The following is a 24,116-nucleotide window of genomic DNA, read 5'->3' as shown; positions in this document are numbered from 1 at the left end:
AAAATTATTCTTTATATCACTTCTTATGTGTATTCAGCATTGATAGATTTTAGAAGAACTGAAAGATCTTGTCTAACCTCAACAGACCATAGAATCATACATTTTAAGCTGGAAGAGATCTTAAAGGCCATCTATAGTCTAGGCCCAGAGAGGTTAGGTTATACACAGAAAATAAATGACATAATATATTTGAAACTACAATTCACTGACTTTAAATTCAATGAATGTTCTCATTTATTTTTATTTAATTTAGAAACAATTTGTGCATTCAGGAATGTTATTAATCACTACACAGTTTCTTTCAAAAGTGTACTTTTATGCTACCAAAACAAAATATTTTCCAGTTATTTCATGGTTGAGAGGGAAACAAATGGTCATGTCTTTAAATTAAAAGAACTAAAAGAGATATTGTTATCTACTGCTCTTGTGGTTTCCAGAATCCAGATACCAGTAGTTGGAATTGTTATCTCTTCTTATGAGTATATAATGATGATACAAGGAGACTGAGAGGCAGTTGCTGCTCTCTGACCTCTTCATTGAGAGACTATTGCATTGTCTGGCCTCTCTCCTCTTCCCTCTGCATCCAATTTATTTCATTCCCAGTCCACAAGCAACACCTGTGTCAGTAAAGGCTACCCTGCAGCTCCCTTAAGTGTCACAATCCACAGCTTCAGAGGCTCTCAGAGAATTGACCTGCCCTTTTCACCCATGCATAGTCCTTAACAATTAATAATGTCCACTAATAAAATTAGGATTAAAAAAAACCTATAAAACTGTATCAGTCAAACTACCAAGAGAGGACCTCCATATTGTTAAAAGAAAATCGAAATAAGGGGTCTAGGATTTCAAGGGAAATAAGTTAAAAACAAAAACAAAATAAAAAAACAGGCACAAAGCAGGGATTAGCACTTCCAAACTTCCAATTATACTATGTAGTAATAATCATCAAAATTATCTGGTATCAACTTAAAAATTAAATACAGAACTGTGTAACAGACTAGATACCAAATTCAATAACCTACTGTTCTCAACAAATAAAAATACAGTTTATTATGGAAATAACTTCTTATTTGACAAGAACATCTGGGAAAGCTAGAACACAATTTGGCAGAAATTAGTTTCAGACCAGCATCCATACTACACACAACAGAAAAGCTCAAAAATGGAGACATAACCTGAATACTATATAGATCAGATCATTTTTTAAAATGGAAAAAAATCAAATCAAATATTTCTTAATTAAGGCAAGGGGATGTATTAATTAAACAAGGAATAGAGGCAAACAGAAATGATAAAAGATTATTTTGATTATATAAAATTTAAAAGATTGCATGAACAAAAATCAGTGAAAATACAAGAGCAAGTTTTCAACTGGAAGAAAAAAAAATCTTTTCATCAAAATAATTCTGATAAATGTTTGATATCCAAGATATCTAGGGGCTTGCATAAATATGTATGAACAAGATTTAATCCCCAGGACATAAATAGATAAAGGATATAAAAAAACAATTCTCATAAGAATTATTTCTAATAATCAAAAATCATCTGAAAATGTGTTCCAAATGGTTAAGAACAGGAAAAATGAAAATCAAAACTGCTTTATGGTTTTATCTCCCATCTAACAAATTGGCAAAGATGATCAAAATTAAGAAATGTTGGAAGGGGTGATTGTTGGTAGAACTGTGAATTGGTCCAAACACTCTAGAAAGCAATTTTTATTATGTTAACAAAGTGACTAAAAGGTCCCTAACTCTTTGATCTAAATAGCCAATTGACATGCATATATCCCAAGGAGTTAAAAGAAAGATCCTATATATAGTAAAATAGTCATAACAGCACTAAACACATCAAAAATATGAGTTTTAATTAGATTGGAAGGAAAAGAGAGGAGCCCAGAAGTTAGACAGAACACAACAGCTACAGAATTGTTCCTAATCAGAAAGGTTTGCAATAGTGAGCTAGTACCCTCTCATTTTTGGCCTCAAGACACATAGAAGATTTAATATTTTAGGAGGAAATGAAATCTCTCCACAATTAGCAATTGACCATTAAAGCAGAGGCCAAAAGTTGATTATAAAAGTTTCTTCCATTAGAATACACATCAAATGATTAAGGGGAAAAAAAAAAACACAAAGCCAAAAACCAAAACTAAAAACAAACAAACAAAAAACAAAAAAATTGGACAGAATAAATATACAAACTGTAAGATGCAAAATAGATTTTGGGGGAATGGGGAAAAAACCCAAAGAATCCAATTAAAGAAACATGTATTGAAATGAATTAAGATTAGAAATCACCCTAAAATAGAGACACAAGAGAATCTAGAAATCATGTGCTACAATCTCCTCATCTTTCAGATTAGGAAGCTGAGGCCCAGAGAACAGAAGCAGTAGATGAAAGTCCAGTGGCTCTTATCAAATTCACCAGGAACATCAATCAATGCAAGCGTGAAGCCTCATCAGGAAGCAAAAAGCTGTAGAAGGAAATGCTTACCTAAAAACATTTCTAAGATTCAACTCAAATATAAGGACACCCAAAGCAAAGAAAAAGCTTCCTTACCTTCGCAGTTTTAATGTAATGACTCAAAACTTCCGCTCTGATTTTCAATGTCTGTGCATGAAGGATCTCTCGAACTACCCAAAAGCTTACCTAAAACAAAAACAAGGTTAACAGAAAGGAATGGCTCTTTGTTTAACTCCTAGAAAACAAAAACCTAAAACCTACTCAATTTGCTAAAGAATGGTGTGACTGAATATAAAGAAGCCCTTGACTTGTTTGGGTAAAGTCTGGATTTGAATTCTTTCTACTTTAGTTACTTAAGAGCCATAGATTTACCAACCCTGGACCTCAAATTTAGGAAAATCTCAGAGGCCATTCAGCTCATTCATTTTACAAATGAAGAAACTGAAGCCCTAGCAGGTAAAGTTATTTTCCCAAGGTTACTTATGATACTAGGTTCTGACTACATCACCAATGCTCTTTCCAATGTGCCATATATTGTTCCTCATTAGAAGCAATAATAGTAGCAGTAGTGATAGTAATAATAATAATATAAGCACTTCAAGATTTGCAAAGTGCCTTATTTTACTTTAGAAGGAAGGTTCTATTATTATCTTGATGAGATGAGATGAGATGAGAAAACTGAGATGTATCTGACAGCAATCAATTGATTTATTCAGTCCCACAACTATAATGTGTCTGGAGCTGAATTTGAACTCAGATCTTCCTGATTCCAGGTCCAATGTTTTATCCACTGTGTTACTTAACTATAGTCAAATAAGACAGTATATATAAAATCAATAAACTGCAAATCAAAATTAAAATTTAATATACTGAAAAACCAGAGAATCTCAAAGTTGGAAGAGACTTTAACAACCACTAAGTTTTGGTCCATAACTGACCAAGAATCCCTTCTATTGTCAAAGACCTCCAATATGGAGCAACTCATCAATTCCAAAGGCAGTCCATTTGTGATTGTGTATTTTCCTTACACTGAATTTAAATTTGCTTCAGTAATTCCTAGCTTTGCCTTCTGGGGCCAAGCAAAACAAAAGGCCAGTTCCAATGCCACTTCCACATGTCCCTACTAAGGTTTTCCTTAAACCTCCCCAGTTCTTTTCATCAGTTCTTAAATGCCATTGTAATGAGGTCCTACTGTAGCCTGGTTACTTTTTTTGGATGCTCTATAGATTATCAATGTTTTTCCTAAAGTGAAGTCTCAGAAATGAATGTAACATTCAGATATAACATGACCATGGTAAAGTAGATTAGGACTATCATTTTCATTGTTCAAGACACTATACCTTTAATAATGCAGCCTAAACTCTCACTGAACTTTTTTACTATCCTATCATACTCTTTAATTATACTAAGCTTGCCATCTATTGCAACACTCTTCAGATAAAATACAATCTAGCTAAACCTCCCTTGTGCTTTTGAAGCAGGTTATTTTGAGTTCTTGTATATGGTTTTACTTCAAACGTCATTAAATCTTGTTTTTTTATTTTTTATTTTTGCTGAGGCACTTGGGGTTAAGTGACTTGCCCAGGGTCACAAAGCCAGGAAGTATTTTAAGTGTCTGAGGTCAAATTTGAACTCAGGTCCTCCTGACTTCAGGGCTGGTGCTCTATCCACTGCACCACCTAGCTGCCCCAAATGTCATTAAATCTTAAAAAATATTTCACTTGCTATATTAGTCTGCTGAGATGTTTAGTTGTTGATTATCCAATTTGTTTTCTATCCCTCTCATCTTTTTGTCATCTGCAAATATGATGAAGCTTTTAACACCTTTGTCCATGAATCATTATTATCTCCATAGCCCTTGATCAGTGCTGAAAGAACCTTGTTCTTCTCTGTTTCTCCAAAAGAAGTCAGTTTGGAAATTTACATATTACATTTTCATTACATTTATTCTACATTTTTGAGGCACCCACTCAATTCTGATGCTTGTTTCTTTATTGCTACAAGACACTTTTTATCCCTAAAACTTTTCCATACACAGTCGTGTATGTGTCTTCCATTTGGATTACTACCAGCCTCCTCCAAGGCTTTTTTCATCCTTTTTTTTTTTTGAAAATCCCAAGAATTCAGGGAGATGGTTATGACTATCTAATACATATACAATTTTTACCTTGATCTTTGATCTTTTTCTTATATTCAAATCAAGGCCTCTCTGACAGCTGTGGATTCCTCACCAGGGGACCTCTTTCCCAAAGGGAACGAGTTCTCCCCCAAGCTTCCATTGGAGAAGAGGCCCCAGCACAGCCCTCCTCGATTCTCCTAGCTCGGCTTCTCTCAGTCCTTGCTATCACGCCTCAGGTGCCTGCTCACCCTGAACCACTCCTCAGAGTCAGAGTGGCCATTTCATGCAAGACTTTTTCTATCTCTGTGTCCCTCTTATAACTCTGAGAAATTCCTCTCGGGGTCTTCATTTTGAGAGGGACCCAGACCACCAGCCTTCATGATTTTCCTGTTTCTATTTCCCATGTTCCAGACTTTGCCAACATGCTTCCATGTGGGTACCTCCCCCTTTCCTCTGTAACCTCCTTTTATGTGTTTTTCCTTATTCAAATATAAGCTTCTCAAGGGGAGAGTTTCTTTCTACTTGTATTTTTATTCCCATTATAGAATATCTATAGATATTCTACTAATGAATGAGACTTAAGAATGAACACTTAAGAAATACTTGCTGACTAACCATATTATCTCTTATCTATATTGTATTCTATAAATCAGAATTATTTACTAAAACTAAATAGTACTATAGTTTTCCAAATATTTTCAAACATTAATATTTATTCTTTGAATGATGGATAAGTATGTTAAATGACAATTTAGCTAAGACAATACAAGTTCATTTGCTGAATATTAATTGTAATTTTCCTCTTCTTAATTTTAGCCAAAAGAGAAAAACTGGAAGAGAGCTCTACAGGTAATTTAATGTAATTCCTAAGTGACAGTGCAAAGGCTTCCACTCCAGTTTTCTGACCGCCACAACAGCTCTCTCCATGGCAATGTGATCGCAGTTGTTATTTAGTTTGTGTTTAGTCATGTCTAACTCTTCATGACCCAACCTGGGGTTTTCTTGGCAAAGATACTGGAATGGTTTGCCACTTCATTCTTCAGCTTATTTTTAAAAATAAGAAACTGAGGCAAAAAGGGTTAAGTGACTTGACCAGGGTTACCCAGCTAAATGTCTGAGGCTAGATTTGAACTCAGATGGATTTTAGGGTGAATGTGAGATCCATTATACCACTATATTCATATATATATATGTGAATTTAATTAAGACACTGTTGGGACTCATATCACTGGTTAATAAGAAGTGAGAAGTATAAGGATTAGTATTACAAGAACTATGTTACTCCAATATGGCTTTAAAATGAAAATTTTGTCAGAAGAAAGAAAACAAAAAATAGGAAATTGATTTAACAAATCACTTCCTTTGTCTTCCATAATTTTTATGGTCATTGTAAAGGGTTAGAAGGATTTCTATTTTAAAATTATTTACATCATTACTGCCTGAAAAGGTCCATAACAAAAGTTTAGATAAAAAAGCTGTTATAGCGGATATAAAAACATTGCATTTAGTATAAAAGGAATCAGTACCCAGCCCAAGGTGTAGATAGCAGTTCCTGATAATACTTAGGACCTAGGCAAAAACACTCAGCCTCAGAGACTTAATTGAAAGTCTCTCAACTTCTATCAGCTATTTCTTTCCAATGGCTAAGTGCCTAAGAAGCACATTATCATACTATGGTATCTTTGGGGGTTTCTGAAGATTGTAGGGACTAGCTGTACATATTCTCAAAGGAGTGCAATCCACCATATTGTTGGTATTGAGTTTTTTTGTACTTTTGTGTCTTCCTGAATTACCAAAATTGCATGCTATCATTTCTTATTCTTTTCCATCAGCATCCTTTGAGGATCCACTTAACTCTTTTATTTCTATTCTGTGCATTAGGATTCTAAGCCAAAAAGTAAAAGCTCTCAGCAATGTCTACTAAAAGTTAAGAATGAGGGCTTAAGGCTTCTCCTAGAAATAAAATATAAGACCTTTATAGAATAGAATTTGTAACATTTATTATGGTTATAAAAATTGGTCTTTTTGTTTACTTCCACTTAATTATCTACATTTCATATAACTGAAATTTCTAGATAAGCAATCAATGTTCAAGAAAGTTATATTTAAAAACTAAGTCAGAAAGAATTTTTACTGTATGCGCCAGATACTGTGCTAAGCACTTCACAAAAATTCATTTAATCCTTATTATAATTCTGGGAAGTAAATGCTATTATCTCATTTTATAATTTAGGAAACTGAGGCAAAGAAAAGCTATATGACTCACCCAATAAGAGTCTGAGGCTGGATCTGAACTCGGGCTGTCTTCACTCCAGACCAGGAGTCTCTCTATTGCACCACTTAGCTACCTACTATGTCTTTAGATACTCTAAGACAACACTAATAAATATTGGGGGTGTGGGAAGGAACAGAAGGGGAGAAGTTCTCGTTTTCTGATATTATAGTAAATTCTAATTTTCAATCAAAACAAATTCTGAAAAGATACCAGCACCATCTCATTAACAACTGGCATATTATGAAACTGTATGAGACACTACTGCCTTGAATCCCCAGCCAAGAAGATACATGGGATCATGCTTTAACATTGTTTTGTAAAACATGAACTTGTATCACAATCCTAAACTCTATTACAATAAGGTGTCAATATGTGTGCATGTATGTATCATGTACATTGCAGATACTTAAATACTGACTGAATGAAAAACAATTTCTATTACCAACTTAATATACACCAAGCAGTGGAGATAACTGAAAAGTGAGATATCCCTGTTTTCAAGAAGCTTAAGCTCTAATTGGGGAAAACACAGCATATTGTACTTCAGCAAAGCTGAAAGGTATGTGGCAAGGCCTAAGAAGTTCGAAGAGCTCAGCAGCAGGTCAGAATCAAGACCCAGGACTCTTTAGGTTGTTGTGGTAAGCCAAAAGTAGTAGCTTAAGGTTTGTAGGGTACAGTAGTAACAAGGCTAACAGAGTAAGACCCGGTAGTCCTCCACTTACTGAAAAACTGGTGATTGCCTACTCATCTCTACAGTATGAAGAATTATGTTCATTCCCTAGGGTGGGAGGCCTGGCCCAGTACCATTGGGACCTATAGGGCCTGAGACTTTAAGTGGATTGGGTTTCTAGGTTTCTTCCCACAGAAGGAAGATAATTGAGAAGGACTTCAGTGTCTTCCAAGAAAGGGAAAAATATTTAATGGAAGATTAAAATCAGACTTTAAATTTAATTAGTTTTGCGACTAAAGTTCCATCCAATTCTAATACTTATATATGAAAGTGAATGTAAAATTAATATTATTTGGGACTCGTTTAACATTTGAACTTTGTGTATCCAGAATTATAACTAAAGCAGAAAACAGAAACAAGACATTTTTGTCTTCTACAAAATTCTAAGTTCATACAAATTCCATTTTTCTAGGAAATCCTTTGAATGAGATGATGCTAGAATAGTATATATATATATATTTTTTTTAAATGATATCATTTCACTACTGTTTACTTTAGGGAAAGCTCAATAGAAAACTTTCAATAAAAAATTTACCATTTTTGAAAAGAACAGCATTTTAGAGAAGACTTACATGATTAAATCTTCTTGTGAAGGCAACTGCATTTGGTGCAGAACTGTACTTCTCTTTTTTATTCCATCCACAACTTGAAAGCTCCTGAAAAAATAATGATAATTAAATTTAATATGAGGGAAATAGGTAAGATTTCCTTGCTACAATACTAAGAGTCAAAGGGTGCAACATATAAATATACATACGTATATATACACACGCATATACAACTTTTTTTTCCTCCCTAACTACAATTTAAAATGAACAGTTAAAATAATGTATTTATGTACTATACCATCACAACTGAATTCAGCAAATCCAAACGGATATTTAATTTTTTAATTTTATCAGATATTATGTCATATTTATTTCTTCTATTTTTGTCTTTTTATACTTCCTATTTCTAAACTACCATTTTAGTTTTTAAAATATAAATCTATTTATTTTAAATTGTCAGTTTATTGTGTTATTGAATTAGAACAAGAAGGGACCTTACAAACCAGTCTAAGGCCTTTATTATACAGATTAGGAAACTGAGGAACTATATTAATTTTTACATAGTCACACACACATACAGACATATATATACATATGTGGGAAATAAAAATTCATCAAAGTAGCATACCATATATACACTTCCAAAATTAAATTATTTATTATCTCTGTACGATATACTTAAGCCTAGAGAACTTATATATCATTTAGATGAAATCCTGAATAAAAGAAATACATAAAGTTTAGAGAACATTCCTAAAGCTTTGTTTAAACTTTAAGGAATAAAATCTGTCAACAAATCACTGCAGTGATATAATAAATTAAATTATTTCAAGGCTTATTTCCATAAATGAGGCCCATCCCCCCCTTCCTCATATTTTCTCCTCACACATGGTCCTTCCAGCTACTTACCCCTCCATTCAGGAATTTTAGAGGTTGTCCAGAAATATATAAAAATGTGCTTTCTAGCATCAAGTGTGTAATGATTTTACTTTTGCAACAGAGCAAAATGACTGCTGTATTCCAAGTATAAGCTGCTTCTTGGACAAAGTGAAGATGTTTATATTATGCTTCTCTATACTTCAAATGGTTGGACAGAATGAAGCTTTCTTAAAGAAAAGAGAATCTGGATTTTATTTTGGGAAAAAGTGTCTAATGTAAAGATTGGGAAACACTCTCCAAGATTTGAAGAAAACAATGGTTTCATAGAAAAAGGGAGGAAAAAAGTATAACTGTATACTTAAAAACTTAAAAAAACAATGAGGCTTTTCCTGAAGAGGATGGCATGTTCTAAGGGGGTAACCATTCTCCAAAAAACAATGCTAAAGAACCATAGAAGCTAACACTCACTAATAGGCACAGAAAAAGCAGGCAATTGCCTGGGCTTATACTGAGACAGCTATTTCTTAATCTAATAACAAGAGAGGCAAATTGCTTTCAGTGCACATGTCTCAAATACATGGAGAAAAGGTGGGGGTCCCTATCTTGGTCAAAAGTAGCTATCATGCCCTAGTTCTTACAGAGAGACTGTAGTATGATCCCAAAAGATATGGGACCAAATAGCTATAGCTAAGCAGAAAGATGTGCTGGAATCCCACCCTCCCTGCAATATTGATTTCACAACTTGTCTCCAACAAAACCACCCTACCCCCTTCATCACAGGGCTCTCATTTATACATGTGCCCATAAGAAAACATTCCTTCTTCTTAACCCCTCAGATTGTCCTATATCTACAGCAGGCTCTCCTTTGGCCAGCTCTGTGCTCCTGAGCACTCACTGGTCAATAAGGGTCACTCTCCTGAATCCTCTTCGTTTTCAGTGAGACAATCATATGGAACAATCAGGCATGGAGAAGTTACAATTTATATCAAAAAGCTGCTTACATTGCATTTTCACCCAAACTGATTTTGTCTTCCAAATGTGCGTATTACTGGGGACTAGCCATTATCCTTCCAGACCTCCCAATCTGAAACCTTGTTATTAGCTTCAACTCCTGATTTTCACTCCATCTTCTGAAACCTGACATTTGATCTCATCCTTCTATTTAAACCAAACTCTTCAAAACCAGCAATCTTTTGATTGCCAAATTTAATAGCATTTTCTCAATTCTCATCCTTCTCAACATTGTTGATAATCTTCTAGTTCTTTATTGTCTACCGCCCCTACCTGAATTTTCTCCTTTCCTCACCTTTGCTGCTTAGTTTTCTCTGTTTCCTTTGAGACTCAATTAAAGTACCATCTTCTGGTCCCTGTGAGATTACTTTCATGTACCTAGTTATTTCCATGTCATCTTTGAAATGTGAACTCCTTCAGGGCAAGGGCCATTTTTTCCTTTTTTAAATCACCAGAAGCCCATAGTATTTTATTAATGCCTGCTAACTGAAATATCCATTCACTTAAACTTTGTCATTTTTACTTCTAGAATAAATCACATTGCTCTTGTCTCTATACATATGCCCCTCTCCCCAATTCAAGGGCTCCTTACTTTTCACCTGAATTACTATCTTAGATTTCCTAAACAGCACAGGTCTGACAAGGTCACCTTTCTAGTCAACTGACTCCATGAATTACTAAATGACTCATGTCAAATAGTTCATCTTTCTTATGCTTTGCTAATTTCTAATTTCGCATAAGTTTATAATGTACATATTAGCATTAGCAGTGAAAATATATCACTTATATGTAAATAAATATACCTATATCTACATATCAAAGGTGCATGTTTTAGCCAGAATCACCTCCCATTGATTGAGTTCATTAAACTGATTATTTTGAATGGCCTGTGAATGTTATAAATATCCAAATGGCCTTTGGCAGAAAAAAGGTTCCCCATCCTAATCTTGACAACTGCCAATACCCTATATGATCTCCTTCCAGTCTCTCCTCTTTTCCTTGATTTCCTTCAGGATTCAGTTGAAGTACCACCTTCTGTTCTCCCCAGTTACTAACACCTTATTCTCTTAAATCATCGCTTGCCTGCTTTGAATGTTTTCTGTACACTTCTATCTTCCCATAATCTATTCATTACAATGTTAAGTTCCTGGAGGAGCAGGAGTTTTTTGTTTTTGTATTTTCAGCGACTAACACAGCATCTTGTACAGAGTAAGCAGTTAATAAATTATTGATGATTGAACTTATCTTTCCCCTCCATTGTGGAACACAAGATATATGTTTTCCTAAAATATCCTTAAATCAACATCACATAAAATTCTTGTGTTTGAGTGAATATATTAGTATTTACTTTTAGAAAGTTAGATTATTGAATCATCTTAATATGTAGAAGGAAAAGTATTCCCAAAGTTTTAAATAAAATATTGAACAAATGGCACCCTAATATTCAGTTAAAAGATTTTATTGATTAAACCTAATATAAACACATAAAAATAAGAATATCACATTTAAAACCATAGCTCTTGCTAGTGTTTATAACTCTCCAGAGAAAAAAGTTTACATCTATATCATATTTTGCATAAGTTTGCAGAATGTTTTATATAAAGAATCCTCACATCTTTGGGTAGGTAATATCATCCCTAGGTAAGAAAATGAGCTCAGTACTATATTTAATTTAATCCTAGAAACTCCTAGAGCTAACTTGAAGTGACAGTCAGAACTATACTCCAGAACTATCCAAACAAAGTAGCTTTACGGAAGACAGATAAGAAAGGGGAGAGACTTGAGGCATGGATATACCTTCTTCCTAGCTAACAGTGAACCATTAATGTCTATTCTTTGGGTGTAGCCATTCAATTAGTTACCAATTCGATTAAAAACCCTATCACCTGGCCCATCTCATTTCTTACCATTATCTTTTTTTCTTTTTCTTTTTTTTGCTGAGGCAATTGGGGTTAAGTGACTTGCCCAGGGTCACACAGCCAGGAAATGTTAGGTGTCTGAGACCAGATTTGAACTCGGGTCCTCCTGACTACAGGGCTGGTGCTCTACCAATGCACCACCTAGATGCCCCATCTTGCCATTTTCTTGCAGAAGATGAGAATGATGGCCTCTGCCAAATACTTGTTAAAACTGTAAAGAAATAAGTTCCTTCTTCCACACTCTTTAAGATTGCCAAATAAGGAAATGAAAGAGGGTTAGGGGTAAGGGATGTATAGTCTGGAATGACTTGTTCTTGATGAAGTAGAGCTCTACTTTGTGCTACCCATCTATTTAATAATATATACAAAGATTTCAGAAGGAATTGTAGAAAAAGTTAGACTCTTTTCTCTTCCTCTTCTTGACTGGGACAATATTCCGCCTTCTCTAGTCTGATAGCACCTTTCTCATTCAGCATGATCCTCCAGAAATCATTAGCTCAGCCATCACATTTGCCAGTTCTAGCAGTAAAAGGCCAGAGTTTACATGAGCCTACTCAAACTCATCAAGAGCAGCTCAGTGTTCACTTATTTCTCCTTAATTATCTTGGGTATCAAATCACTATTAGCCAATTTTGTTTTGTCCCTTCCTAAATCAAAGATCTTTCTCCTTGGCAAAGAAAATAGAATCAAAATAAAGTTGAGTAGCAACTCCCTCTCTCCATTATCATCAGGAATCACAGTGTTTTAGCTGAGTAGTGGTCCTATGCACATTTGACCTTCTTTTCCTAACATAATTTTAAGAAAATAAAAATAAAGACACTCTTTTTGTTATTTTTAGGTAGACTTTATATTGTATAATCTTTAGATCTTAGGCTTTAAATAAATATTTTTCTCCTCTACATTGTGTTGTGAGCTGAGTCTTAATCAAGAGATGCTTTAAATATGTCAAAATATTCTTTCCTTTAAAGAATTTTCCAATATAATTTATGGCCACTTTCCTATTTTATGTTTCAATAAGGTGTTCACATGCATTACCATGAGCCTTCCGAGAGACAAAATGGTTTACTGAATGCAGAGTTGGCCTTATAGCCAGAAGATTCTGTGTCTTACTTCAGAAAATGTAACCCTAAGTAAATCACTTAATTTCTTTTAGGTCTCTAATTACATTTACTAAATCCTACAAAAATGAAAATCAAAATCTTAGTAAAATTAATAGTAGACATTTGATACATTAAATAGAACTAAAAGAAACATATCACTGAACATATTAATCTCCCAAATCCTTAATTTTTTCATTTGTGAAATGAGAAAGATTAGATCAGCCCTATGATCCTTTCCAGTTCTAAAATTCTGATTCTGTAAGCATTATTACTGTCAGCACTATTTTTTAAGCTTTCACCACATCAGTAGCACATGAAGTTTTTATAGCCCCAAATTCATAAAAAGTAATTTTACTTCACATTTCCACAAACACTTACATTAATGCAATATATCTAGCTGTTTTAAATTTGAGGAATACAAATATTACTCACATCCGGTTGAATAGCTTTAAATACTGGGACATCCATTAATGTTATCTGACCCTGAAATGAAAAATAATAAATTATTTTCAAAATCAATATTTTGTGATCCTATTTTAACATCATTTTATCAGGATTACACAATTTTACTAAAATCACATTTGTAATATTTTAAAAATAGCCAATCTGTCAGAATTTTTTCAACCATAAAGAATATTTCTTTCAACTTCTTTCATGAAAAATTCAAGCAAATTTATTTCATGAAATATAAGTATTCCATTTCAATATAACCTAATTATTTTTAAAGCATTCTTATGAAATATAAAAATACCAATTTAATGAGAGAAATGAACCTGTTTCTGATCACATAAATTAGCAGAATTTTCAACAACAGATTTCACATATCCCAATTCATACACTAGTGTTCTTTTTATGATTACTACTATACCACAATGTCCTAAACTATTCATTTTTTAAAAAGATAATCATTTCGTTTTAATTTGGAAAAGGGGAAAGAAATCTGACACTTTATCTTTAGTATCAATTCAAATACATTAGATTATTCTCAGTAAAGTTTCCCATTAAAATTTTTGCATAACTTTAACTTCTTGCCAAAAGAATTACATAGAATAAATTCCAAAGACTAATAAAAATGGCTATTGCCTTCTGTAGCTCCTATTGTCACATCTGTGGGAAACTATATGCAAGCACACATTACCAAAATCATTACTGGTAGTGTTAAAATACTTCATTACCCCACTTCCTCCCACCCCGAAAAGAGATAGGTTATTTTCTGACCTTTCAAACTCAGTATCTCACAGCACAATACCACATAATATTTATCTACATGCAAAACTAACACACACTCACACACTCTCTCTCTCTCTCTCCACACACAAACACACACACACACACACACACACACACACACACACAGTCTTCTACATATTTAAGATTACAATGTATTAACTTAGAAAAAGGTGATGCCTTCTGATAACCCACCAGTATTTCTAAACTATAGGTCACTATGAAGTTAAAATTTAACTGATTCAGGAAAATACAAAATTGTTCCTTAAAAGTTTTACTTTAAAAATACCTCAACATGCCTAGGGACATTTAGTGTAATCTTTCTCAGTTTTCATGGCAAGTGAGGAAGGGGAAGAATGAGTTCTATAAATATGATGCCTAAAACTGTTCTTTAACTGGCAATAGGGAGAAACTACAGCATTATCAATCACTGACAGAATATTTATTTATATGTACATAAAAGACCCAAAATACTGTGCTAAGCGCTGATTGGGAAATAAGGAGATGCTTCTCTTGACCAGACATACTAACCATTTGCCATTAACTGACAAATAATGCTAAATGAGATCATTCCTACAAGATCTATGGAATTTTCTATCATTTTTGCTATAAATTCTAGTATATCATATAAGCACAGATTTCCAAAATTACTATAGAAAAATAGGACTTCTTCAAATTATATAATATCATCAACACTTTTGTTTGTACCCATTAGTATAAGCACTACCACAAATGATCACATCCCACAGATAAACAGGCACACTGTTTTTCCATCTCTAAACTTTTGCAATCTTAGTCAATTTGTTTCTTGTTTTAAGACCATTCCGCATAGACTGGAAAAAGACTGCCTAGGCTGACCTGCCACCTAGTGGCTAACAGCCGATTATCTCAACAAGTTTTCCTTTCTCAGGGAAAAATGAATGGCATACACATATAAATTGTGCCTGTCTTTCATTGATCTTAGTTCAATAATCACACCCCCTTTTAACTCTCCCAAACACATACTTTTCCCATTTCTTACCACTAAACCAAGAGAATGCTATTATTACCACTTCAACTCTTATTCCATCTGTGAGTCAAAAGGTAATTGTAATTAATTCATTTATGAAATACCTGAATAAAAAAAAAATCAAAGTCATTGTTCTAGAGACAGAGGAAGCATTTAAGAAAAAAAAAAAAAACCGGTTGACACCATGTTCTTTAAACACAATAATTTCATTTCTTCCTCATTTTTCATTCATTAAATGCTTAGGCACTTATACCTAAAGGGAAAACATATATAAAACAACAAATTCTAATAAACCTACTTTTCTTCAAATTCTATCAATAATGATATTGATACCTAAAAAACTTAATTACCATTATATTTGAGAAATATGGTGTAATGGAGAAAATGCTGGATTGGGCATTACAAAGATGTGGAGTGTGAAATCCACCCTTTCACACTTACTGACGTGACACTGTGGCCTAGGGCAAAACAGTTGATTTCTGGAACCTCAATTCTTCATTTGTAAAATTGTATATTTGTAAAAATTGGGATATTTCATGAGGCACCTATTTCATATGATTACTGTGAGCACAAGAGGGAATACACAAAAAGATTTTTGTAAATCTTAAAGCACTAAAATATTTAACCATGGAATGTAGGTGATGTTAAATTTTCTAAGGCTAACCAGAAAGAGCACCAACTGGCAGGTTCTATCTTAAAAGACTTCAAAATTCAGACTAGGTAACAGATGTTTGCAGTCCAAGAGCCAGTCTAATTAAGTGTGAGGAAGACAATCAAACCCAGAAGATTGGCCCACGAAAACATGTACACATTTAAAATAGCCCTCAACAAAACTGACATTAAATCAGGAGAAAACACAAAAAGACTCCATGAAAATACAATAGCTACAACAAACTCATTTATAAACAACTTAACTCTAAAAGCAGAAAAAAGAAGAAAGGCACTAATAATCACTATTTAAAAATTTAATTGTAAATTTAATCTATTAGGATCTAGGGTACTACAATTCTCAGTTGCAGAGACCAAAAAATTCAGTGTCATCTCCCATATCCAATCTGCTGCCAAGTTCTATAAACTAGTCTCTAAATAAATCCTCTATGAATCCCCTTCTCCAGTATTTGTTTCTTATTATTTAGCATCCACCCAAGGGGAAGTCCTTGCCACCTCTAGCCTCCTAGATAGTTCATCCTTTCAGCTGTCAAAGTAATCTTCCCTAAATACTAATCCAACCATGTCATTCATTATCCATACTCAGTAAACTCAATGGCTCCTTATTATCTCTAGGACCAAATATATATATATATATTTGTTTGGCTTTTAAAGCCCCTTCAGTTTAGCTTTCCAGATTTCTTACACTTTAACTTTGTCTTTCCATGATTTTAACATCCAATTCCACTGGTCTCACCTCTTTTCCTCAAAAACAACATGCAATCTCCATACTCCACACTTTTCACAGTCTGCCCCCCATAATTGGAATATTCTTCCCCCTTCCAAGCTTTCTTCAACTTCAGCTTAAATTCCACCTTCACCAAGACATCTTTCTTAGCTAGTTTATCCTACTAACCCACAGCTAATGCCTTACCTCTGAGATTCCCTCCCACCTAGCCAGTATGTTTTTCATATGTAGACAGTTGTTTGTGTGGTCTCTTCCACTACATTATTCCTTCAAGAAGGGAAAACAAGTCTCACTTTATATTCCTTAATGTTTAGTACAACGAGTAGCACAAAGCAGATGATTAATAAAAATATATCTTAATTTGCTGACTTCATAAATAAAAATGTTATCTCAAAGATACAACTTAGATATAATCTAGGAAATAGCTAGCAAATACTTGATCTCTTTGCTAGGAGCATGAAAGAAAGTATGAATACCTCATAAAACTGAAAAACATAAGAGAAACCTAACCTTCAAAAGTTGTGGTGTATGATCCAATTAAAGCTGATCAACCCAAGAATATTAAATTGTATAAGTTAGATGAACCCGAAATAAGGACACTACATAAAGTAGAAATGGAATACATCTGTTTTCATAGCAATCTGTCTTCATTCCTATTGACAATGGAAGTTCCCCAGTACCAGATGTTCAGTATCAGTGAGTAGAAATCAAATACTAAAGAAAATCATGTTGGAAAGAATGGCTGTAAATGATCAAAATCAAAATGAAGAAATAATGCTGTGGGATATTATTTTGAAAGTACTTGGTCTGTCTTTCAGGAATTTTCAAATAGTGAAAATTTGCAAAAGAAAGAAAAGAAAGAAAAAAGAGAAAAACTAGATATGGTATATTATCTCTCTCCAACTAAAAAAGGCAAATGAGAATCAGCAATTAATAACTAATCCACATGCCTACTTTCTGAGTCACATCAGGGACTGAAAGATACAGAAAATAAAAAATCCCATTTTTAAAAATCTGCTAAAATTAAATAAATAAATAGTTGGGTGTTGGTCTTGTTGATTTGGATGTTTTCTTAAACATTTGCAAATAGCAACTCATCTGGTATCTGTCCTGTCCTGTGGGATTTTTATTTTTATGTCCTCTCATAAACTCAAAGCAGAGAGTCCATCCAAAATGCCAGAAGCATTCCTCCCACAACACACTAACAGCATTTCATCCCACTTTGGGAGAACTTTAGGTTTTTCCTTAGTAGAAGTTTAAATTTGTTTTTATTCTTTATTCCTACTTTTGCCTTTTTGAGTTAAAAAGAGTAATTCCTGTTGCATCTGATAGCCTTTCAGAAATCTGAAGAGAACCCTCCCAATCTTCTTGAATATTCATTCTTTTCCTTTAGGTCAAATATCTCTAATTCCTTCAAGATATTCTCTTGGCGTAAACTGAAGCTTGCCAGTTTCATCAGAAATGAAACCAGAAAACTGAGTAGATGCCATCAATTGGAGAATGGCTGAATAAATTGTGGTATATGAATATTATGGAATATTATTGTTTGCTAAGAAATGACCAACAGGATGATTTCAGAAAGTTCTGGGGAGACTTACATGAACTGATGCTGAGTGAAATGAGCAGAGCCAGGAGATCACTATATACTTCAACAACAATACTATATGATGATTAATTCTGATGGACCATCTCCAGCAATGAGATGAACCAAATCAGTTCCAATGGAGCAGTAATGAACTGAACCAGCAACGCCCAGCGAAAAAACTCTGGGAGATGACTAAGAACCATTACGTTGAATTCCCAATCTCTATATTTTTGTCCGTCTGCATTTTTGATTTCCTTCACAGGCTAATTGTACAATATTTCAGAGTCCGATTCTTTTTGTACAGTAAAAGAACGGTTTGGAGGGAAGGGGAGAGGAGGGGAGGGGAGGGGAGGAAAAGAAAGAAAAGAAAGAAAGAAAGGAGGGAGGAAAGAAGGAAAGAAAGAAAGAAAGGAAGGAAGAAAGAAAGAAGGGAGGGAGGAAAGAAGGAAAGAAAGAAAGGAAGGAAGGAAAGAAAGGAAGAAAAAGAAATGAAACCAGAAAGGCAAATGAAGAAGAAAATGGGAGAGGGAAAGAAGTTGGCAGAGTTGGTTTTATTATGATTCTAAAGTCACCCAAAATTATTATTTCAGAGGCTAATTAATGGTAATAGCTAGTACAATAGCTACTAGTAGTATAGGGAGTAGTAGTGTTTTAAAGATTGCAATTAACTTTATAATTATCTCATTTTATCCTCAGTCATATCTAGAAAGAAGGCAAGTACTATTATTATCTCCATCTTGCAGATAAAAAAGAAAATGAGGCCCACTGCTGAAATCCTTACAAAGTGTTAAATCATTAGAGTTGATAGGAGACAATAATTATCTAATTTAGCATGGCTCAGTATGATTGATCTGATCCTAGGAGGAGATTTTATGGGCCAGAACTTGAAACAAGGTATTAAGTAGAACTGATAGAAACAATGCTTGTGTTCACACCTTTAGAAAGCTCATATAAAGCAAGAAGGGCCAGAAAGCACATTGGGAGGAAACCCATAATCCCACTCTCAGATCCCATAATCCCACTCTCTCAGAGGAGGAGTTAACCTTTGGGAGATCATATATAAGAAGCGGACAGAGGCTCAGTTGGGGGTTCAGCTGAAAAGATTGAGAGGGGAGAGTCAGTTCAGTTCAGCAGAAGCCCATTCTCGGAGGCGCAGCCAGATTCATTCACTTCATTCTCACACCACAGTGGTGACTGGGCTCCTGCACTTCCCCAACTGAGACCAAGGCTGGTCTGAAAGTCTCTTCAGAAAGCTGCCCAGCCCCAGACAAGGAGAAAAGACTCGGAAGGAGCACTCTGGGAGAATGAGAGCCAGAAACCCTCTCTCAGAGGCAAGACAGATTCATTCCATCTTCCACCTTTGTGCTGGCTGGAGGCTGAAGAAAGCAGAGGCAAAGGACAACTGCAATAGCTCTTGGAACCAAGCAGAAAGATAGGCCTCTAAGAAAAACTAACCGGGCTATTTTGGAGGAAGCAATAAAAGATCTGAACTTTTAACACCTGGCTGTATTTGGGGTGACTATTACTTTTAACTGAAATGAAAGCTGCCTCCAGAAAACTTCCCCAAGAAACCTGCTCCCAGAGAGAACCATTATATTTTAAAGAAAAAGAACACCACAGCTGACAGAAGTTAACAGAAGAGCCTTGCCCATGTCTGTTAAAATTGTATCCTGCTCTGAGCTCTCTGATCAACTGATTCTAGAACATAAACTTATAAGTAGCCAATATAAAGTAGCAATATCACCAAGTAATATTGCAAAAATAAATATATGTCTGAAGACAAAGGATCAGAAATTACAAATCGTATTGGCAGAAAAAAAAAAATCACATACTAACAATATGTGCTAAATTAGAGGAAGCCATTTATGCTCCCCCCCCCCCCCCCCACAAGGCCTTAGGGAACTATGACATATAAATCTCTGATAAGAGAAGACCAATAATAGAACACCAAACTTTAATGATAAACTTTGAGTTAATGTAGATATGTTAACTATGTAAAATTTCTGGGTCTCTCCTCCTCCTCTTCCTCACACAACCTGCCACCCTTCACCTCCCTCTCCCTGTCCTTAGGCTATCTGCCTCTGCACCCTTTTACCACCTGTTTTTGTACTTCTGTGCCTTAAAGGAAGTCTGATTATAGACCAATGTTGCCATCATAGTCTTTCCCAGAAAGGACCTAAAGAACCAGCAAAGCCTGCCCCATTTCATAATTTCCTAAGATTAATTAGTACCTGACCAAGTGTTCAGCTAAAAAATGTTCTGAATCCAGCATTACTGACTTCATGTCGAGCGTTCTACTCTGCCACCTAGATACTATTTGGTCATCTCAACTTACTCAAGAAATATTTGCAAAAAAAAGACAACTTTAGGGAAAAAAAACAAACAAACCTATAGTTTAGATTGTAACATCTATGCAAAGAATGCAATTAGAAGAAATCTCAATAAAAAACCTTCAAATTAAATCAACATATGCTTTGAGACTCAGAGACTTCAAAGTTCAGGTGAACATAAGGGAAGATATTTTAACAAAAAGTGTGTTCAAAAGTATGGTTCAGAATATGAAACATGAGGTCAAAGGTTTAGAGACTGCAAAGAAGCTTCAGATTTGTATACTATGAATATCTGCTTACAGAATAAAGTTGATGAATATTAAATATCACAAAAAGTGAAATAGTATACTTTGAAAAAAATGAGAAAAAAGTCATCATTGATGTAGTCATTCCTCAATTTGAAGAGCTTCTACAGTTGTGCACACATAATTTAAAAAAAAAAAAAAAGGTCAAAATAAATAAAAAACAAGAATAAAAGTTAGTAAGATGTGGTAACTAAAGAAGAAGAAAATGGCAAACTACTCCAGTAACTTTTCCAAGACAAACCATGAGCTACAAAAAATTGGACATGAATGACCAGCAGCAAATAAGAACTAAAACACCTCCAAAATAATATAAACACTGTTGATGCCTAAAACTGAGAAACAGATAAACAAATGGACTTAAAATTAAGACAGACAAGCAAAACAGTTTGGTAAACTTACCAAAAGTAATTTTAAAAAAAGAATACAATAGAGCTTGCTTTTTAAATACATAAAAAATTCAACTTGTAACTTTCAAAGTCGTTTTGCTTGTCTGTGTTGTGTTTCTGTTCTCTTCTGTTACACGGTTTAAAAAAAAAAAATCCATCCTTCTTTCCTTCCTTCTTTTCTGTTTTCATTAAATGTCTTATTTTGGACAAATGTATCCCCTATCTGTTGATAAAAAGTAAATGTTTTGCAGGGAGGAGCTTGGGGGTGCATGAGGCTGTGCTGCGCATCATATTTTTTTAGTGACTGCTAACCTATTAAGAGTGCCTCAAACTTGTTACTGATTTTCTGGGGGCTCCAATATAAAGGAGTGGGTGATACAGGTGTAATATAAGGAGCACATATGAAGCCAGTAGAGTTTCTTTCCTCTTAAATCAGTAACTACCAAATTTCACAAAGACCCATGACACAATATAAGTTTTCCCCCAGTACTGTCTTAAGCATCATGCTCTTTCCACAAAGTCTTAGTCATTCATATAAAAATAGTATTAATTTGGGGTTAGGAAAAGTGAAATACAACATTCTTAAAAGTAGGGCCTATGCCGAAGAAGACTTCTTTGTCCTTACACCTCCCCTCCCTTTCAGTTAGTCATACATAATTAAGTAGTTGAGCCATGATCCAGAACCATATCCTCCAACCCCAAATATAAGATCTGGTATTCATATTAAATATAAAATCTAATATGATCTTCATAACCCAGTGAAGTGGGTACTGTTATCCTAATTTTGAATTTGGGGAAAACCAGGCTAAAAGAGGTTAAAATGATTTGTCCAGGGGTGCATATAGATATTGTCTATTACTGGATATTTAAACTTTGGTTTTTGTAATTAGAAGGCCAGCATGCTAACTCTCTCTCCATATACACACACTGTCTTATGTTTCTCCTGATACTTACCCTTCAAGAACAGGTAGCCTGATGCTTGGCCAGGTTCCCACCCAATGTGGCAAGGAGTGATGGATAGGAGATTTATTAGTCTCCATGCCCCCTCATGTAGGGGCGCAGATGGAGATCATTAAGTACAGAATAATGCACTGTCAGACTTAGTTGATGTGATGGGTTTTTATGAACCGCTTTGTAGTCTGCCTTTTAAACAATTTTTTTCCCCCAAATAGGGAATTGGCTGACAGGGTAGTATGGGGACAGATATATATTCAGAAAAGAAGAAAATATAAAAACAAGACTGATAAAAATTTTTAAATAAAGATATCCACACCAATACCTATGAAAATGCTACAAGATACTAATGACTACTCTTTTACCATGTTAGATATTCCAAAGTCCCTACTTTCTTTACCCCTCTCTATCCCTAAGTCAAAGCTGTCTATAGGGACAACTCATTATCAAGTAAGCAGTTTAAAGAAAAAGCTGCCAATCCATTGCTTACCGCATATTCTTCTGGTGTAACCTTAAGGACATCAAATACTACAGCATCAAAACTCTTCTTCAATTCAGAGCCTTTGTCACTTAATGATTCAGAACTGCTACTTTTCTGTCAATATAAAAGCAAACACCACAGTCAGTTTAATATGTAACCATTATACTTATGAAAGGAACCAGGAAGCAAAAAACAATTGACAGCTTTTTGAAAGTGCTGAACAATTAAGTACTGCAAAAATGTGCTGCTGAAAGTATATTTTAGTTATGATTTTTTTTTTTTTAAACACTGACCCAGGAGCCATAAGACTGGCTTTATAACTCATTTATTATCTATCTCTAAACCAATGTTTCCTCATCTGCAAAATGTGAAATTAGCCAAGATAATATTTTAGGATTCATTCCTGATTAATACTTTACAATTAAGTAATATTAATAAGCCAGTCTTTTTCTCCAAGATGTCTACTATATAGGAAATAGGGGATGGTTGCATTAGAACACTAGGACAATAAATAAAAACTAAAATTCAATGATATATATATATATATATATATATATATCAAAAAGGTTATAAATAAATATAAAATCAGAGAGTTCAAAGACAACCTTAAAGTCATATAGTCCAACATCCTATCCAACTTCATCTCATGCTGCAGTGTACAAAATGTAGAGTTGCAGAGTCTGAATTCAAATCTCAATTCAGTTGTCTACCCACGGGCTTTGGGGCAAGGCATTTAACCTCTATGGGTCTTAGTTTTCTCATTTTAACATGGAGGTTTTATGGAGAATATGAAGAATTTTTTTCAGTTCTAAATTTGTCTTATAAAATAAGAGGGTTGGACTGGATAATGCCAGTGGTCCCATCCAGTTCCATATATTCCTTGTTGATGCTCAACAACACACTTCAGGGGAAAAAGGGAAGGAATTACTTTTTAGATGAAAGCAAATAAATCTGTTGTGATTCACTAAACAATTGTAAGAAATACATAACAAAAGATAAAATCTAAGATATCTAAAAAAATAGAAATATTATAAACACATAGCTATCAGTTCACAATTACAAAGAAAGCTAATTCAGAATTTCTAAAATTAAGGAAATATAAAATTTAAAAAGTTGAATCTTTAATTCAACTTATCTAAAACTTTACTTATCTCTTCGCCTAAAATCTCTTCCAAATTTCCCTATTTCTTCTGTTGAAAGCACTACTGTCTTTTTACTATCTTGCAAATTTGCTACCTTGCCCTGCTCTTTCTTAATCAAACTTCCCCCCAATTTCATCGTTATCCTCTCCCCCACATCTTTTCTTGCCCTCTTCTTTTAGAATTTAGAAGACGTTAATACTCTTATATCCTTCTATTCTCTTTAACCCATTCCCAATGAGAATATACCTCTTCTCTCC

At 34.2% G+C, this 24,116-nt stretch overlaps 1 protein-coding gene across 4 annotated transcripts in view; it reads right to left on the bottom strand.

Moving 5' to 3' along the window:
• RALGPS2 (Ral GEF with PH domain and SH3 binding motif 2) overlaps positions 1-24,116 on the bottom strand; it is a 205,066-nt gene that overhangs the window by 103,973 nt on the left and 76,977 nt on the right. For all 4 annotated transcript variants that reach the window (XR_004229297.1, XM_031936952.1, XM_031936955.1 and 1 more), the window contains exons 3-6: positions 22,727-22,831; positions 13,477-13,527; positions 8,160-8,243; positions 2,560-2,649 (exon numbers count right to left, since the gene is read on the bottom strand). Coding sequence is in view for 3 of the 4 variants with exons in the window: in XM_031936952.1 (XP_031792812.1) it covers positions 2,560-2,649; positions 8,160-8,243; positions 13,477-13,527; positions 22,727-22,831 (330 nt within the window). In the remaining variant the exon portion in view is untranslated. The remainder of the gene's footprint in view (positions 1-2,559; positions 2,650-8,159; positions 8,244-13,476; positions 13,528-22,726; positions 22,832-24,116) is intronic.

The sequence above is a fragment of the Sarcophilus harrisii genome, chromosome 4 (genome assembly GCF_902635505.1).
Source record: "Sarcophilus harrisii chromosome 4, mSarHar1.11, whole genome shotgun sequence".
NCBI lineage: Eukaryota > Metazoa > Chordata > Mammalia > Dasyuromorphia > Dasyuridae > Sarcophilus > Sarcophilus harrisii.
The sequence above is the reverse complement of the archived record's forward strand: the minus strand, read 5'-3'. Positions and strand labels throughout refer to the sequence as shown.